At 45.8% G+C, this 13460-nt stretch overlaps 1 protein-coding gene across 3 annotated transcripts in view; it reads right to left on the reverse strand.

The window, feature by feature from the left end:
• ULK1 (unc-51 like autophagy activating kinase 1) overlaps positions 1–13460 on the reverse strand; it is a 135078-nt gene that overhangs the window by 81176 nt on the left and 40442 nt on the right. For all 3 annotated transcript variants that reach the window (XM_075012291.1, XM_075012290.1, XM_075012292.1), the window contains 2 exons: positions 6785–6958; positions 4654–4727 (listed from right to left, as the gene is read on the reverse strand). In XM_075012291.1, the coding sequence (XP_074868392.1) occupies positions 4654–4727; positions 6785–6958 (248 nt within the window). The remainder of the gene's footprint in view (positions 1–4653; positions 4728–6784; positions 6959–13460) is intronic.

The following is a 13460-nucleotide window of genomic DNA, read 5'->3' on the forward strand; positions in this document are numbered from 1 at the left end:
TCACCTCCTCAGGATCCACTGCCAGAGGGGGGTGGCCCCAGGTAAGTGTAGCACACACCCCCCACAGCCCTTTGTGCACCTCCCTCCCTCCAGAACTTGCACCCTCGCCTCCTGCCCCAAACACCCTCTTCCCCTCCAGCCCCCAAACTCCTTCCCAGAACCAGCACCCACTGCCCTAGGCCAGAGTCAGCACCCATGTTCCCTCCCAGCGCTGGAGCCTAGACCCCACCTGCACCCAAACTCCCTCCAACAGTCTGCTCACCATTCTGCCCCCAATACCCTGCCCCGGTCCAGATCCTGCAACCAGCACCCACGTTCCCTCCCACCCAGAGCCATCCAGTCCATAGGACAGATCGGGGAGATCACCTCAGGCCCTACGCTTTGGGGGTCCCTGCGGCACCTGCCTCAGTTGTCCTACAGATGGGCCCCAGGGCAGCCCGGGAGATCACCTGGGGGAAGGGATCTGCTGTGGGGTGTCCGCAGGGGTTGGTCCCAGAGTGACCCAGAAACCTGCTCTGCTCCGCCGCCCTCTCCCAGCCCACTGTACTCGGCTTCACCGCAGCTGCCGGAAGCAGTGCGCTCTGCCACCGTGGAGAAGCAGAGTGTAGCAGGCTGGGAGAGGCTGGCAGGGTGGAGAAGGCTGCTGGGCCACTCTGGTTCCTGCTGCCATGGTGAGTGCAGGAGGAGGGGCCAACCCCTGCTGTGCTGTCACCCCACAGCAGGCCCCCAGGCAATCCCCCACCTGATGTTGCTTGGGGGTGGGGCATCAGTAAAGGGCAGGGCTAAGGGATGGAGTGGGGCAGGGCTGAGGCCTGCAGTACGGAGTTACCCTGGGCGGAGGGCACTGGTATGGTTTTTGCCCCAAGCCCCACAACCCCCTAGAGACAGTCGTGCCTGCAACCCTCCCAGACCCAAACTCCCTCTCTGAGCCATAGGCCGGGGGAGGGATTGGTATAGGCTCTGGGCATTCTGAGCACCACCAAAATCTTTGCAAACCTGCCACCCTGACCCACCCACCCATCTTGCAGAGCAGTCACATGCCCCACATCAAAGGCGTGATTGGGTCATTTTAATTTTGCTGTCCTGGCAAATGCAATATACTCAAAGTTATTTTATACCAATTGATGCCATGCACATGAACGAGCAATTCCCATGTTACGTTTTATCCATATGCATAGTTTCATTGTTTTGAGTAAGTCTGCTTGCAAGCTAAGCAAATATCCTTCAGCCTATTAGCTCAACCAAGGCACAAAGTAGATGTAGATCACAAGAAAAGCCAGACAAACCTCCATATACAGGCACTGTTTCAGAATTAGGTCAGACTATGAAATACATTTAGCAGCAGGTTTAAAGACTATAGGGATATAGTTGCAAGGTTACATATGGAAAGCTGATAAGTCTCCTCTTTCCCTGAGAGACGGGTCATGAGAGCAGATACTCGGATATTTATAAACCTAAATCTCTCTAGTTTGGAGTTTAATTTTAGTGCTTGTGACAACAGAGAGGGTGATATAGAAAGCTGTGAGACACAGGCATTGTGCCAGCTTCCTAACATAGCCGTCCAACATTCCTGCCTAGTCACATTCCTCTCTGCTATCTTACAACCTCCTTTGGAGAGTGCTGTAAACACATTAGTAAGGTCTCCTCTGTCTCTGTGGCAAGCTGTGAAGCTCAGCCTGATGCAGGAGAGATTTCTAATCAGGATTTGTAGGCTAAGAGTCTTCCGTAAATTCCACTTTACCCCCCCACTAATGGGGCCCAACTCTGAGGACATGCCAACACTTACTGAAGAATCAGCACTAAGTTCTTGGGATGTATTGGCAACAACTTTTGGTTCTGGAAAGTGGAGGACATAACCAGGATAATGGGTATTTTGGACTTGATTCTGACCAGATGAGAGGAATTGACAGCCAGTATGAATGTGCAAGGCAATCCAGGTGGAAGTGGTCAGGCAATGATAAGATTTCAAGATTCTGAGCATGGCAGAATAATAAACAAAGCAGATTTTGACAAACTCAGGAAAGTGGTAGAAACATCTCATGCAAAGAAAATCTAAGAGAAAAACATGGGCAGGAGAAGCTGGCACTTTCTCAAGGAGATAATATTAAAGGCACAATTGCACACTATTCTGACACAAAGCAAAGACAGAAAGAATCATAAGAAGCCAATATGGCTCAATCAGGAACTCTTTAATGACTTGAAACAAACAGGAATCCTACAAAAAAGTGAAAACATGCTAAGGAGAAGCATAAACAAATAGCAGAACAATGTAGAAACAAAATCAGATAGACTAAGGCACAAAATGAATTATACCTAGCAAAGCACAGAAAAGGCAACAACACATGGTTCTCAAAATACATCAGGAGCTAGTGAAAGATGAAGTGTGGGTCTTCTGCTCATAGAGCGTGGCCGGGCTGATGACATCAAAATCCTTAAGTGTTTAATGCCTAGTCTCCTAAGGGCTTCTCTAAAAATGTTAATGGTAACTTATATGCTACACAATTAGTATTAACAAAGGGGAAGGAATCCAAGCCAAAAGAGGGAAAGAACATGTTGAAGAATATTTAGATAAGTAAGTTGGGTTAATGCAATTCATCTTAGGGTACGTTAGGACTTAGCTGAAGCAATCCAAGAAGCAGTAGTAATTCTCTTTGGGAACTCATGGATGGGTGAGGTCCCACAAGAAGGGCAAACATACTAGTAAGTCTTTAGAAAGAGGGAACAAAGAGGACGCATGGAATTATAGATAAGTCAGCCTAACTTCAACAGTAGGAAACAATCAGTTTGTAAGCACCAGGAAGATAATAGCTTTATATAAAATAACCAAAATAGATGTGTCAAAAAGCAATTGTGCCAAGCCAAAACTAATTTCTTTTTGACAGAGTTGCTGGCCTAGTGACAAATGCAGTCCTTCATGACATTCTCATTCGCAAATTAGGAAAATGTGGCCTAGATTAAATTACCAGAGGGTGGATTCACACCTGGTTAAAAAAATATACTTCTCAGCAGTCCATTATTAAACTGAGGGGACACATGTAGTGATCACAAAGATCAGTCACAAGTTTGATACTATTCAGAATCTTCATCAGTAAATTGGATAATGGTGTGGAGAGTGTGTTTAATCTGTAGATGGGACGAAGCTATGTGGTAGAGGCAAGCACTTTGGAGGACAGGATTAGAATTTAAAATGACCTTGAAAAATTGGACATTGGTATGAATTTAACAAGATTAAAGTCAATAGAAAACTTCTCAAGGATTGAAGTCACAACCCTGGGTTTAGCAGGCCAATGCTCAAACGACTGAGCTATCCCTCCACCCAAGATGTGTATCTCCAATTGTTCTGCAGCAAGGGAGATTTCAGTGAGCTATGAGGAAAAGCTTTCTAACATTAAAGGTAACTAGCCACAAGAACAGGCTCCTAAGGTTATGGAGTCCTCCTCATTGGAGGCTTTAAAACAAGTTGGATAATAACTACCTGTCAGGAATGGACCAGGTATACTTTGCTCTGCCACAGTGCAGGGGGCTGGACTGAATGACTTCTCAAGGATGCTTCTAGCCCTGTATTTCTATGATTCTATGTTCACATGTCATACCAGTAAAAACTGTATCCCGCTTGCTGTCATCTAACCCAATCGAGCTATAGAACAGGTGCACCACAGGTTGGCTGAATGACGAACAGAGGGCCACTGTCCCTCAACACTAGGCACAGAGAGAGACGGAAGAGAGGACACTTTGTCCACAAGACCTTTACCAAGTCAGCACCCTGGAAAAGCCCTTAGAGCTGCTATGTCATTCCTATTCCCACTCCGCATCTTTGCTACTCCACCTGCAGTCCAGAGATAAACATGGATTTTAAGGCCCATAGCCTTAGATAAACAGCCCTGCTGCCTATGTGGAAGCTGCAATTTCTGAGTGGGGTCTATCAACATTCTAATATTACACAGCAGCGGTAGCCTGAAAGGCAGATGCCAGCACAGCAGCATAGATGTTACCATCTTGCTGCTCAGGGAATGTTTGTTAGGTCTCTCACTAGGGTTTCACTTACAACAGCAGCTTTAGAACACAAGAGCCAGATCTTATGGGGAGGTTTAGGAGAAAAGGAAGAATTAGGCTGAATACTTGTACAAAGCTTTGAATGGCATAAGCTAAACAAGCATTCCAGGTGCCACATGTCAGGAGGAGCCTGCTTTTTGCTAGCCTATACAATACAGCAGTTTGATCACAGAAACACAGGTAAGCAGAGAGCACTTGCAATGCCAAGAGGTGGAACTGAATTTGGGACCTCTAGAGCTTAGTGCATGAGCCTCTAGTACATGAGCCAATAGCCAGCTGGCTACTGGCTAAGTGCCACTAGATGGGACAGTACACCACGCCCACGTGTGGGGGTTATATACGTCTCCTAGCTGAGCAAGCACACCCCAGGCTTCAGAAACATCCCCTTTGAAATGCCAGATGAGCTCCCATCTGCAATAACAAAAAGCAGAATTGAATCTGGGACCTCTGGAGTTTAGGCACAAATCTGTACCGCATAAGCTAAAAGCCAAATGACTACTAGCTAAGGCTGTAGGGAAGACTCATTCTCTCTATAAGTGGTCTCAGTGCCATTAAATAGAACAGTGCACCACACATTAGGCGAGCGGGTTATATGCTTACCATGTACATTGGTGAGCCACACAGTGTTGCAGCCATCATGTTGCTTTGCAGGTACCGGGCAAATCCAAAATCAGCTACAAATACAAAGAAAAGTTCATTCACCAGTTCTAGAGCAGCACAGCTTTTCTGCAGAGTAAACCACAGCTCATTCCCGAGTGTGGACACCTCCTATTACTGGTGGAGGCTCTGGTTTCTCCATGGCCCCTCAATACAAGGGACTTCCCCCTTTTATGAATACAGAACTTGTATTCTACCCAGTAGTTAACCAAAGCTTCTCTCATTATTACAGTTCCATACAAAAGGAAGGACTAAGGAAATGAAGCTATAAAATATATTTGGTGTAAAAAGGAACTAATCTCAATCCCACTTCATTGAAAGACATCTGAATTTGTTATACATTGATTGTTCAAGGTTTGCTCTTTCCAGATGGACGCCAGCAGCCAGATTCTCAGCTGGTGGGAACTGGGGAGCCTCCGTTGACTGCAATGGAGCTACGTCACTTTACACTTGCTGAGCAGCTGGACCAAGATTTATGAATGCAGTGAAAGTTTAGCACAGCTTGAGAGTTTTCTACTTGTTACCTATTGCTACCTCAATTTCAGATTTGGGGAAATGATAGTTACACTCTATGACACAGGGCAGGAGGCAGGGTTGGACCACCATGTAACAATCATCAGCAGGGACCCACCAGCAGCTGTATCTTTGGCTCATGCTGATCTGAAGCTGTACGGCTCTGTTTATGTAGAAGAGCTACAACATTATCATTTGTGATACCAAGACATTGCTAGAACACTGGCTTTTCATGGAGGATATAAACATAATGTGGAGCCATTTGTTTATCCTTGAAAAGCCAGCGCCTATGCATGTGAAAAGCATTTACATCTGAAGGTTACTAAGCTTCTGATCATATGATGCTGAGAGGGTCCCTGAAGGTCACCTGATATTTCAAGCAAGAGTTATTTGACACGGCTGTTTATATTGCCCATCTATCATTGGAATGACATTACGTCTGACAAGTCACACTCCTGGACCACACACTGTCCTTAAGGAAGGGGATGATTAAACAGCTGTGTGCATGAAGGTACAGAGACCACTGCAGCATACATTAGCTAGTACTGTTATGTAGGCCTATATGCCTGTCTTTTCACACTTCTACTTTCCATCCATGCTTGAATGCTGGAGAATGCTTCATCTACAGCTGAGCAGTTGCAAAATTTCACCCAGTCTTCTCCAGCAGACCTCACTGCTCAGACAAAAGGCACTAATGCTTCCTTCCACAAGTCAGGGCTGAAGGAGAGAATGGTATAATTTAATTGGTGTCAGAGTCAATCTGCTCAACTTGCAGTATAGTCCAGCAAACGTACATGAATCAAGATATGACTATACAGCTCTACTTTAAGACAGACCTTGGGTTCAACAACTGGATTTCTGGCATATGTTCATGTAGTCAATCACCAGCATATGTTACAGGTCCCCCTCTATGTTTGATCCAGGGATGGACTGGGACTAACAATCCAGACCATCACTAGAGTAGCAAAATGGGTCATATTTAAAAACAAAGATATGCTAGTTAGAACATGTCAGGTCATGTTTACAAATGTGCTGTTTTCTTAGTCTAGACAGAACCTGAGAAATAAAAGGCTCCATATCTGAATACCCATCCTTGGTCCAGGAAGTCAAACAATATATAATCCACAGGACTACCCAACATTTCATTTAAAGCTCATGGAGAGCTTGGGTGGATGCAGCTCGTGCCCTAGAATTCAAGACTTAACCACAATAGTTCACCAGTGGAGCACAATGCTAATGAGCATCTGCTTCATTTGGAAGAATTGCAAGAAACAAAACAAATATGATACAGGGAGGCAGATTTTAATTGATGTGAGCATGCATAGCTCCACTGATTTCAACAGCGTTGCACTGATGCACACCAGCTGAGGGTCCGACCTTGAACGCTTGCAAAACATTCCACAGTAATGGTGGAAAACTAATTCTAATTCTCCTGAGATCAGTTCCCTTGTTTCTTCAGTTGCAGCAGTCTGGATTGGCTAGTGAGCCACTTCCAAAGCCATGTTGATCCCTCCTAGGAAGGCGTGTTTCTTAAAAACAGTGCACAAGGAAATGTTCTTACCAATCTTTATGCGAATGTTGTTAGGATTGGACTTCTTGCCTCCAGCATAAGAAAGGAGAATATTCTGTGGTTTCAAATCCCGGTGGATGATACCTTTGCTGTGCAGCATTTTCATGGCACCTGCTATCTGCTGGAGAAAGAGCCTGATGGTATCTTCACTAAGCGTCCGCATAGCTGGAAGACAGACAGACAGACCAACTGTAAAACCAGCCATCACTCAAGCAAAGCAGAAGGCAGCGTCTCCACAGAGATAAACAAGGATACCTCTAGATCCAGCACTTCCGGCACTCACTCAAACTACTCAGTGATAAAGTAACTAGGGGCAGGTCTATACTTACAGAAAGAGCAGTGCCCTGGAGGGTCCATCTTCTGGTGTTTGATTTAGTGTGTCTAGTACGGACGCACTAAATCAAACAAACATTGAGGGCATCCCTGTCGACCCTGGTACTCCTTGCAGTCATATATCTTAGGTCAACTGTCCCCACCATTCCCATGGTGGATGGTAGGCAGGAAAAACTCTTCCCATGCCCTTCCCTCACTCCTTGTGACTACGAGGAGTAAGGGAAATCAATGGACGAGTTTTTCCCCATCTACCTTCTGCTGTGGAGATATGTCAACCACCCTAAGATATGTTGACTCCAGCTACACTAGCCTCATGGCTGGAGTTGTGTACCTTAGGTCAGCTTTCTCCCCTAGTGCAGACCTACCCTTTGTGTGTTTTTTTAAAAAAACTGGTTCATGAAGAGCATCCATTAAAATACTGGTGGCTACACTGCCTTCTCCTCCATATCTGAAATGACGCAAAGAACATAAGCCAGATCCTCAGCTGGCATACATCAGCACAGCAGCCCTGACTTCAGTGGCAGCTCCATCGACTATGATAGTGATACACCAGTTTAAACTGGTGGAGGATGTGGCCCTGCAATGGAATGCACCAAGAAGGACAAGATTGGAAACTCCAGTTGTCATGAATCATCCTTCCTTGCACCTTTACAAGCACATCAGTAAGAGACCCCTACCAGAGGCAGGGCCCAGCCACTAGACACAGAACAAGCCTCAATATCAATACTGTATGATGCCTTCCTAAGTAGATGCTAACAATAACAAATAAGGTCCAAAGACATAAATTACACTTCAGTAAAACCATCTCTCTCATAAATGCCCCTGGACTTAATGGGGGCTCCTTTAACGTTGCTCCAGCTGTTCTCCTGTAAGGCCTTAAACTATATTGGCAAGAGCATCAAAACAATAGGCTACCTTCTCAGCTATAGTGGAGGAATCTTATAAAAACATAGAGCAGGACACAAAGCCTTTTAACCCAATGCAAGAAATTAAACATTTTACTTTAGAATACGTGCCTGTGACACAGCAAGAGATGTGGGTGGACCGAATAGTATTTAGAATGGACAACAAACTCCGAAATCAGGGAAACTCAAGAAGAGCAGACCTCAAATGTCATTCAGTCTAACAACTTCACATGTGGGACACCAGTATGCAGGTACATAGAGCTTAGCTACCCTCTGTGGACTCTGTCCTCATGAGCCAACACTCTACTAGAATTCACAAGACAAGTGCTCTTGTAGTAGAGTCCTGGTGAATACCAATTTTTAAAAAGACAGCTTGAGATTTTAGTCAACCAATCCTGACAGCATCTTGCATGAAAAGCATGGTCTCATTTTCTGCAACACATACTCTCAGGATCATGAAGAGGGAGATCTCCAATTGGGGTACATTAAAACACCGTTCCTCAACAAATGAGGCTGCAAACAGGTTTCAGGGAGTCTGCCAAGTCAGTATTAGACTCACTGCGGCCTAAGGTAGAAAGCCAAAGCCCCACAGCACGGAGCTGAAGCCTAAGACTCTGAGCCCTGCCACCTGGCACTGAAGCCTAAATCTGAGCAACATCACTTCATGAGGGCCTCTGTGGCCCTGGGCCCCAGGCAACTGCCGTGGTGGCTACTCCATAGGCCAGCTTTGGCTTTTTTATGCAGAAAACCAGTTATGGTGGAGGTTTTATAGTCTGTTGGGGTGGGCCTCCAAAAGGAAAAAGATGAGATAGAACCCTTGCCTAAGAGTAAGACTCTTCATTTCAATGGAGCCATTTTGATTTACACCAGCAAAAAGACTGGCCTAGTATGTCCAAGAAGGCTGGTTACATTCTCTCCCCCGTCAGTTCTCTTGAACAGACTGTTCTTCATCATATCCAGCCATGGCACTTTAATACGGCTCCCATCACCACAGTATTTGATCACCTCAACATCTTCAATGTATACAACATCCCTGGGAGTTAAAAAAGTGCTCTTTGCACTGCAAAAAGAGACTGATATGGGGATTTTAAAAACTCCACTCATTTTAGAGAAATTCAAGCTTTCACTCAATCAAAAGACAGGTGTTGAGTCCTTAAGCACATGAAGATGTGGTCCTCCAAGCATGAGAAAGAATGCAAACCAATGCAAAGCTGCTCCAGGGCAACAGCTGCTGGCCTGAAAAGCTATGAAGCAGCAGCAGAATAAAACTGGGCACAAGACTTGGATCTGTTACACAGATGTTGCTACTCAGAGCCTGGTGTGCAGCAATGAAACCCCAGGATGAAGTCACTTTCACACAGCTGCTCTCAGGGGGATCACATAAGAGAAAAGAAAAATGGGAGTTTTCCCGTTTCTCATTTACCTCTCACCCCTAACTACACAGTAGCCAAGAAGCTCTAGAGGGGCAGAGTGGCAAAGGCCTGTTTTCCCCATACAGCCAGCTCCACCCTGCTACAGTGGATGGACCTTTTCCCACACAACAAGGGTTTCTACAACCCCACTAGCCAGAGGCAAAAGCAACACCAGGCCTAAATCCTGGGTCCTTCCTTCAGCCCAGCAGTTAGGCTTGAGTAGAGGTGGGAAAAGTACCCAAAAGTTACTGGAGTAAAAGAGCGGCTACTGAGGAGGGGTGTACTAAAGTACACGCTACCAGTGTCCCTCTGGAAAACTACTTAAGGGAAAGTACACACTACAAATCTATCAAAACAAAACTCTAGATGGCACTCAGGTATCCCAAAGTGAAAGCAGATGCACTTTTACTCCAGTAACTTTCTGGGTACTTTTTCCACCTCTGTGCTCAAGGCAAGCATGCACTCCTTGGATCATTTTGGCAGAGTTTTCCCAGCTGTATCTTCCCTATTTACCCTCTAGCTGCTTGGTTTTGTCCCCAGTCATAATTGTCTAGCAAGATTTTCTTGTCCTGCCAGGCCAAGAGATCAGGGAACCCGAGATTGTTCCTATTGCACCAGGACAGGTTTCTGAAGCGCAGTCATGGGCAGATGTTAGCCACTGGCTGATCTCTAGGGCAGCAGCCCATGAGCAGAGGGAAGGACAACAGACCTGTCCCACTTGTGGGCCATTCCAGCCCATTAGGGCACAACCGGTTTTAATATTTCCCTGCCATTACAGCCTCATTCTGAGAAAGGCACTTGTGCTGGCAACCCTATGAAAAAGCTCATCAAAGGGCACTGGGCACCCCCCAACCCGAGTGCCTTTAGTCCATGTTCTCCACAAGTCCAGGTTATAATTTCACAAAGCTTACTCTTCTGTACCCAATAAGTAACAATATCCAGGCGTTTATTTTTGTGGACTTGACTTCAACAACAAGGCATTCACTCATCTTACTGCCCCAGGGGCTGTGAGGCAGGTCAGTCGAACACAGTGAGTACTTACAGCTCATCAGTCAGAGATCCATATGGCTCCAAGCTGGCTGGAAAAAGCTGAAACCACCAAAAAGTGCCCTGGTCAGCACTTTGTGGACAGGGAAAAAGAGCTTCACCTGCCAGGCGGCTGCAAGGTGAGCTAGAGCAAACATGGGGGCCTGTATTAGATGACCATTGCACAGACATACTGAACGAGACAGGACAACTTTATGGAAAGGATATTTAGGACTCAGGGAGGGAGAAGGGTAACATATCTTACCCACGAGTGTCAGCTGGGTCTGTCCTCAATACAGGCCCAATCCAAAAGCACTGAAGTCAGACTGAGTGGGCGAGGGGTCTGGCTCTATTAAGTAAGGCCTTACTTGCAGTATTGCTGAATTTGTGGCTTCCTCTGCAACTTGGACAGTAAGAGCCACAGACAGGTGACAGTGGGGACCCTGTTCTCAGCACTTGGTGGCTGACAGTAATACAGGTTGAATCGCTTTTATCTGGCGCACTCTGAACCTGACTGGAGCCGAATGAGAGACATTGCCGGACCACAGGTGGTCAGTGTTGTCCAGCAGCATTACCAACACTTCCACTGCTTACAGAGCTCTTAGAAGACATTTGGGGTAAATTATAGCTAATAACAGCCCAGAACACTGGCAGCCAGGACTGCTGCCTGGAAATAAACTTTATGGGACCATGGGAAACTTGGCCACACCCATGATAAGTGGTCATCCTGCTAACCAAAATCATGCCTGATTATGGATGTTCCTGGACAAGAGAGCTCTGGATTAGAGAGGTTCAAGCTATAATGGATTTTATTGGTGGCAATGGCATCCATTATTACTTTTCTGCAATTTTCCATGGCTTGTTCACAATGCAGTTGCAATTTTTTGACAATCATCCTTCATTTCAAGCAGGGCGCTACCACTAAAGCTGTTAAATTCAATCCTAAAACTCAACTGAATCACCATGGCTTGCTGTACCACACATTTCCAACTCCCATGAATAGCTGGCCGCACATGCTAGGGGCCCTTGTCATTCCATGGGCCCGTTTTGACACCCAGATATGTGGAGCAAGACCATGCAGAAATGCCTGATTCCCCTTTGCAAACAGGAGCCCACAAACTCAGGAGCATCCTTCTTGTAGCTTTCTTAATTCCTTAATATTCAAGATTCAGTAGTTCTTACACATCCCTTTCAACTCTCATGTTCACAAAGGTCATGACTGATCTTAAAAAAAAAAGTGAGCTCCTCTGGTCATCTTCAACAAGATGGCTATGCCCAGAATAAAAAGGCTAAGAAAGGGCAGTATATAAAACATCCTGCCTCACCACCAACAGACACACAGAGCTGGATGTCAAAAAGACCATGAGATCACCTACTTTGACATTCTGTAACACATGCCTTAAAATTTTATTCAAATACTCCTGTGTGGAGACCATTCTCTTGCACGATATCGTCCACTGTTCTGCTACCCAACCGGGAAATGAAGAGCTGTATTGTACTCGCTCGCCTCAGTACCCGACACCAGGGGAACAAAGTCAACACAGCTGCCAAAAGGAAAGGCACATTCCAGGGAAATCAAACTGCTGTTCACTGGAAGCACTGCAAATCGCAGCAGGCCACATTCAGGAGATAGGACAGAATGAGGAGAAAACCCAAACCAATGTATTTCACACTGAGAAACACACACAAGTCTTGGTTTAGGATGGAATGGAGAATTAAGAGTTACTTTGGGTGCAATGGAGAATTAAAATATTGCCTATCATTTGTAATTAGAAAGCAGAATGTATCAGTAGGCTTCAGAGCTGATTCTCCCAACAACAAGGGGATTTGTGTGGGCAGCTCGCATTAACATTAACAGGAGTTACCTGCAGAAATACTCTATAAATGGATGGAAAAAAGAGATGCCACAATTAAAGAGCATGATCGTCAAATCACAGAGGTAAATGCGTGGTTGCGTAGGTGGTGTAACAGGGAAGGATTTGGTTTCTTTGACCATGGGATTCTGTTTTGTGAACAGGGATTGCTGAGAAGAGATGGGATCCACCTCACTAAAAGAGGAAAGAACATCTTTGCAGGCAGGCTTGCAAACCTAGTGAGGAGGGCTTTAAACTAGGTTTGTCAGGGGAAGGTGACACAACCCCGGAGGTAAGTGGGGAGGGAGGAGTGAACAATCAAGTGGGTTTCCTGGGTGAAGAGGAGAAAGTGGGCCAATAGGCCCCTTCTCTAAGATGCTTCTACGCTAATGCCAGAAGCCTGGAAGAATTAGAGGCCCTAGTACAGTCACACAAGTATGAGGTCGTTGGAATAACGGAGACTTGGTGGGACAATTTGCATAACTGGAGCACGGTCATGGACGTTTATAAATTGTTTAGGAAGGACAGACAGGGGAGAAAAGGAGGAGGAGTTGTGCTCTATGTGAGGGAGCGGTATGATTGCTCAGAGCTCCAGTATGAGGAAAGAGAAAATCCAGTTGAGTGTCTTTGGGTTAAGCTTAGAGGTGGAAGTAACAAAGGTGGTGTTGTAGTTGGTGTCTGTTATAGACTGCCAGATCAGGGAGAGGAGATAGATGAGGCTTTCTTCATGCAGCTTAGTGAAGCTTCTAAATCACAGGCCCTGGTTCTCATGGGAGACTTTAATCATCCAGACATTTGTTGGGAGACCAATACAGCAGCACACAGACAATCCAGGAAGTTTTTGGAAACTATTGGGAATAACTTCTTGGTACAAGTGCTGAATGAGCCAACCAGGGGCCGTGCACAACTTGACCTGTTGCTCACAAACAGGGAAGAACTAGTAGAAGAAATAGAAGTGAGGTGGAACCTGGGCTGCAGCGACCATGAGATCGTAGATTTCAGGATCCGGACGAAAGGAAGAAGGGTGAGCAGTAACATCCAGACCCTTGATTTCAGAAGAGCAGACTTTGACTCCTTAAGAGACTGGATGAGCAGGATCCCTTGGGAAGTGAAGATGAAGGGGAAAAGAGTTGAAGAG

The sequence above is a fragment of the Carettochelys insculpta genome, chromosome 18 (genome assembly GCF_033958435.1).
Source record: "Carettochelys insculpta isolate YL-2023 chromosome 18, ASM3395843v1, whole genome shotgun sequence".
Classification (NCBI taxonomy): domain Eukaryota; kingdom Metazoa; phylum Chordata; order Testudines; family Carettochelyidae; genus Carettochelys; species Carettochelys insculpta.